At 43.2% G+C, this 6000-nt stretch overlaps 1 protein-coding gene across 1 annotated transcript in view; it reads right to left on the minus strand.

Annotated features, from left to right (window-relative positions):
* Positions 1-4231, minus strand: part of LOC308291847 (sodium/potassium-transporting ATPase subunit beta-1-interacting protein 3-like) — a gene marked incomplete at both ends in the record, with an annotated part of 14697 nt that extends 10466 nt beyond the window's left edge. The window contains 2 exons of the mRNA XM_080733976.1: positions 1441-1578; positions 4178-4231. Of these exons, the coding sequence (XP_080590102.1) occupies positions 1441-1578; positions 4178-4231 (192 nt within the window). The remainder of the gene's footprint in view (positions 1-1440; positions 1579-4177) is intronic.
* Between the last annotated feature and the right edge of the window lie 1769 nt (positions 4232-6000).

Consider the following 6000-nt stretch of genomic DNA (forward strand, 5'->3'; position numbering starts at 1 on the left):
CACGCGGGGAGCTTGTAGATCTGCTATTTCTTGGAAAACTGAAGATTTGTGCAAATCTTTGAATATATACAGTATTATTTGAAAGTATAGATTTTAACTCAAATCTTTGCCTCTGAGGGGGTCCCTGGAACAACATATTTTGAGATGGTGGTCCGTGGTCAAATACATATAATTCTAGGGGTTTTCGACATTAAAAACTGACCACCACAGATAAAGAAAGTTTTTCAGAAAACCATTAGGATTTAGAAGACATTTTTAGGTATGTTTTCAGGTCTTAATGTGCAACATTGTTTTCTCACTCAACAGTAAACAAACCAACATAAAGCTTAAGTGTATAGGGGGTATATGCACATTTCTAAAGTGACAGTTTAAGGACTTTTTAATACCTCTAAAATGACAAATTAAACATTGGCCAAATTGTCAAATATTAGAGGCAGAAATTGTGAAAATAGCCGATCTACTGTACATGCTCATAACGCGAGGCGTTGTGAGCACGTAAATCGGCTATTATCACAATAGAACCGTGTTATACAAAATGTAATGCCTCAACTCTTTATTGCTTGTCAGGGTGGGGGTTCCCCAGTTAAAATATGGTTATTTTGGGGGCGGCCTGAAAAGGAGAGAGGGCGAGATCATTTAGCGACCTACAACCGGGTCGCAACGTGGTCGGTAGTTTTCATCGACCGGGTCGCAAAATCGAGCGACCGGGTCGCTAAATGGAGCGACCGGGTCGCTAAATCACCGACCGCGGCACTAAAGCGAGCGACCGGGTCGCTAAATGGAGCGACCGGGTCGCTAAATCACCGACCGCGGCACTAAAGCGAGCGACCGGGTCGCTAAATCGACCGACTGGGACGCTAATTCCATCGACCGGGACGCTAATTCCACCGACTGGGACGCTAATCCAGCGACCGGGTAGGTAAATCCACCGACCGGTGGTCGCTTCCACCGACCTACTAACCCTAACCCTAACCCTAACCCTAAACCTAACCTCAGTAACCTTACCTCAGTTAGGCTAACCTGCCACGCAACCTCCCGACCGTTACCTCAGTTAGGCTAACCTGCCACGCAACCTCCCGACCGGGTCGCTAAATCACCGACCGCGTCGCTAAATCACCGACCGCGTCGCTAAAGCGAGCGACCGGGTCGCTAAATCGACCGACTGGGGCGCAAAATCTTCCGACCGGGTCGCTAAATCTACCGACCTAAAACTGCAGGCAGGTCGGTAGATTTAGCGACCGGGTCGGTCGATTTAGCGGCGCGGTCGGTGATTTAGCGACCCGGTCGCTCGATTTAGCGACCCGGTCGCTGAAAACTACCGACCACGTCGCGACCCGGTTGTAGGTCGCTAAATGATCTCGCTCCTACTGCTGAAAAGGTTGAGAACCACTGCCACAATGGAGGACTCACCAGTACAACGTACCATAACAGAGGACTCACCAGTACAACGTAGCGCGGTCGGTACTGGACGGTACCGAACAGGCCCAGGATCACCATGACGATCTGGAAGAAGTTGACCATGATGGGAGCCCACTGGTATCCCAGGAAGTCAAACACCTGCCTCTCCACCGCCGTGATCTGAAGAGGGCAACAGAAAAGGTAGTTAATAATAATACTTATTGGAGAGGGCACGGTGGCGCAGTCGGTAGCGCTGTCACCTCCCAGCCAGAAGGTCCTGGGTTCGTTTCCCACTGGGGACGCTGTGGGCATGTTCTCTCCTCTGTGTTATCAGTGCCCACAACCTAGGTGGGGTTGGCAAAAAGGGCTTGTCTGTGTGGAGTTTGCATGTTATCCCCGTGTCTCTTATAGGGTAGGTACCCTCACAAAAACATGCAGTAATCCTGGTCTCTATACTGCCTCCCCTAGACAGCCAGGGCACCTGATGGAGGGGAAAGGGACTAGTTGGAATAATGTGTTCATTCCACGTGATCCGTCCCGCCAGGGAAACTCCCCCCTGTCAGGTGAAAAGAAATGGCTTGTACTCCTCATGCATAGAAGGAAGCATGAGGTCAGTCCGTTGCTCTCCCCAGGTTGGCAGAGGGAGTGTAGCGCCCAGGATTACATTAGATAATTGACACAACGTGGCATAAAGAAAAAATAATAATACTTACCCATATAGTCAGTCAATGAAAACAGTTGACCAGATCATATCAAATATAATACATAAAATGGAATAAATACCTCATTACTATCAATGACACCATGCTAACCATTTTCCAAATATAAGGTCGTTTTGGAAGTTTGTTTCATGGCCAACAAACTAGGGACACCAGGTTGGAAAAGTGGTAACAATATCTAAGCAGCCCTAGAAGGTGTTTTCTAAGCAGTTGCTGAAGGCCTATTTGTTCATAACGAGAATGTAAGTGTTATTTCTTTGTGGAAATAAGTGTGAAATAGCTAGCGTTTAAGGTCGCTGTCATAAGACCTTTAAAGGGATATTTCACTTTCAAAAAATCTTTTGTCATCTAGTAGGCTTTTGGGAACACCAAGGAGTTTTTGAATTGCTTGATTCAGTATTCAGATATTTGATATTCATTTGCATCCATTTGCCCCCTTCCTATACAAACCCATTGTAACTTCAATGAAAACACCCGTCCTTTTTTCCAGGGACTCCTGTCCAGGGTGTTCCCAAAAGCCTGATTAGGCGATAAAATAACCATAAGTTCTTTTTTAAAGTAAAATATCCCTTTAAGTCAGCTTTAACCCCATCTCTGTCCACTTTGTACGAGCCTTAACAGGGGGTCTCAAGCTCTGCTCTAGTAAACAGAAACAGCTCGGCTCCAATCAGGTGAGCGAACTCATACTCTAGTGAAATTGGAAGTGATGAGCAGACAAAATAGTAACTGGAAAGATTGTCTGTTTATTAAAGAGCTGGAGAGACATGGGAGACTCCTGTTACTGAACAAACACTCTATACTTGCAGGGGTCTTCAATGTTTTCAGGCCAAGCACGCAGGGACCCCCACAACCTTTTTAGAGATTCCATAGTTCCATTGTTTGACAGCACAATCATCAGTGTATTTGGATTCATGTCAATTTGTGTTTTCAGATATTTAACCACTTGAACCGTCAATAATAAACTTAACCTTTCACTCTGTACTTGGTCTGCTTTTTCCCCTCTACACCAAACCTCTTTACCGAAAATAGCCGGTCTACAAGGTCACAACGTCTCGCAGTGTGAGGTGTTGTGAGCTTGTAGATCGTCTATTTTTGTCTTTAAGTTCTTTTGGCGTTTTTAACCCACAAAAAACGTGAAAGCGTCTTCAGTTTAGATTTTAGAGTTGGCTATTCAACAATAGCAGATATCTGCTATTTTTTAAACATAAAAATGTGAGAACTATTATACTGATTTAGACAGCAGTTGTAGAACAGGCCTCTGGTCTTAATGGGGTCAACCAAAGAATATCACGTTATACACTGAATATCAACAAATAGATGTGGTTTGTCACAGGACCAAAACAGAGCAACACATATTTATGAGTTGTCATGGGAACACAGTCATGGGGGACAAAGGGGGGTCAAGGCAAGGGGTGAGGGGTGGTGGGGGCAGAGGACAAAGTAACTGATGATGCCCCCCCCCCCCCCCCCCTCCATTCTTCTACCCTGGGGGCGTGGGAGTGGGTCTGGAGACTGGGACTCTTTCATGTTCTAGTAGCTTTTGACTACAAACGTCTTTGAAAACAAAGTCTGACTCTTTTGACTTTGTAGGAAAAAAACCTACATTCGACGCTGCTGGGGGAAGACTAGGCTACATGCCATTCATCATATAACCTTTACAGTTTCAAAGAAGAATGATGTGTTGTGAATTCATAAATAAATAGGCCTACAATAAATGCATAAATAAATAAACATACATGCTGCTGCATGCTGGCTACAGAATGGAAAAGATGAAACAACCAACAAGCCTCATTTCTTTACAAGTACTGTTATCAAATATCATTTGATTCATGCTTTATGTTTTAAATAAATAATCATAATTAATAGGCTAATAATGATATGTTTACCCTTTCTTTAGCTTCAGAAGAAAGGGAAAAAAACTATTGCGTTATGCGGTTAATTGCCTCAAGTTCTTTAATTTTCTTGGACATTCGCTGATCTGACTGTGCTTTAAGCTGTTGTGTTTGCAGGCTGCAATAAAGATGAGAGAGATGTCCAGATAAATAAAACGCATATCTCACCAACTGCAGGGTACAGAGGAAGATGAGCGTGCATCGCCCCGTACAGCAACCCATCTTCTATAGCTGGGTCAGTCTGTCTGCTCCTGTCTTGTTGTTCTGTGTTCTGGTCCACTGGCTGGTCCACTGATGCTTCAAACACAACACACACTGAATGGAAAGATGTCACACTGAGATGAACGCCGTGATGAACACTGCTTCCATTGCAGTCGGACTGGACTGGGGAAGACTGGTGGTGGTGCAAGACGCACTTTGCTGGATAAATTTAGAAGGAAAACACACGACGTCTCCCTCCCTAGTCTCTCCTGTCCTTGTGTTGTGTCTTGTGTGTGTAGTCTGTGTACAGAGGAGGAGAGGGGAGGAGGGGGAGAAGAGGGGGAGGAGGGGGAGAAGAGGGGGAGGAGGGGGAGGATGCACGATTACACGTCTCCGACGCCCTGAATCTGATAGGTGCTTTTTGGGTGCTCCCGCTGCAGTGCTCCCAAGACGCCGCTAGGTGGAAGCACGGTCACTGGAAGAAGAGTGGTAGTGGGCCCTTCAATGTTAAAGGAGTAGTTCACCCCCAAAATTATCAAAAACTATTCCCCCAAGACAAAAATGTGATTATAGTAAATGTACCCCCATTGTTTCCCCACCCAGTGCCTTGCATTTAGGTCCCCATTCAGGGCCATGCATTTGGGTCCCCATCCAGAATCAATGGGGGTAAATTTACTATAATCAATGTGAGTTTTTTCGATAACTTTTTTCATCTATCTTTAATAATCATTTTTTGTATTTAATTTTTTCCATTTTCCCCAAAGAATTATTAAAAATAAATGAAAAAAGTTATTGAAAAAACACGGCCTGCTCACATATTAGGAGGGTAGTATATGAGTCACCAGAAAAAAATAATGGGTGTTTTTAATGAATTTATCATGGTTAAAATGGAGTTTGAAGTTACAATGGGTGTGTATGTGGAGAGAGGCCCATAAGCTGTTTCCCTGTTGAAAGTGGAATATCCCTTTAATGGTTATTTCTGAGCTGAATGAAATCATGTTAAAATAAATTATACTTGATCTGAACATTCTGAAATTTGACATTTAAAGAGTAATATTTCTATAATTAGTACAGTATATTACTACACATTGCTAAAACCTGTGGATAGCCAGTCATTATGAACATGCATCTTATATACTTGTATCTACTTGTATAGAGCCCTGGGGGACAACTCATATTCCATATTCAATATCCAAAAAAGCTCCGATATTGATTTATTAACTGCCCAGAGAGAAGGGCTGATCAGATAGTGAAATTGATCGTTTGACCCAGATATGGAACCCTGCTGACCTGGGACCAGCCCTTAAAACCTTTGGTCACTTTATCGTCTAATCAGGCTTTTATGCCCTGAACAGTTTTTAATTTACTTCATTCAATATTTAGATATTTGATGTAAATGTTATCTGCCCCCCAGGCTCAGGGCCTCTCCACATACACACCCATTGTAACTTTAAACTTAATTTTAACCATGACAGATTCATTAAAAACACCCATTATTATTATTTCTGGTGACTCATACTACCCTCCTAATAGGTGAGCAGGCTTGTGTTTTCTCAATAACCTTTTTCATTTATTTTTAATAATTCTTTGGGAAAATGAGAAAAATTAAATACAAATCAAAATTATTAAAAATTAATGAAAAATGTTATCGAAAAAACACGGCCTGCTCACGTATTAGGAGGGTAGTATGAGTCAGCAGAAAAAATAATGGGTGTTTTTAATGAATCTATCATGGTTAAAATGGAGTTTGAAGTTACAGTGGGTGTGTATTTGGAGGGGCCCTGAGCCTG

This window comes from Nannobrachium achirus, assembly GCF_963921795.1.
Source record: "Nannobrachium achirus genome assembly, chromosome: 9".
NCBI classification, from domain to species: Eukaryota; Metazoa; Chordata; class Actinopteri; order Myctophiformes; family Myctophidae; genus Nannobrachium; species Nannobrachium achirus.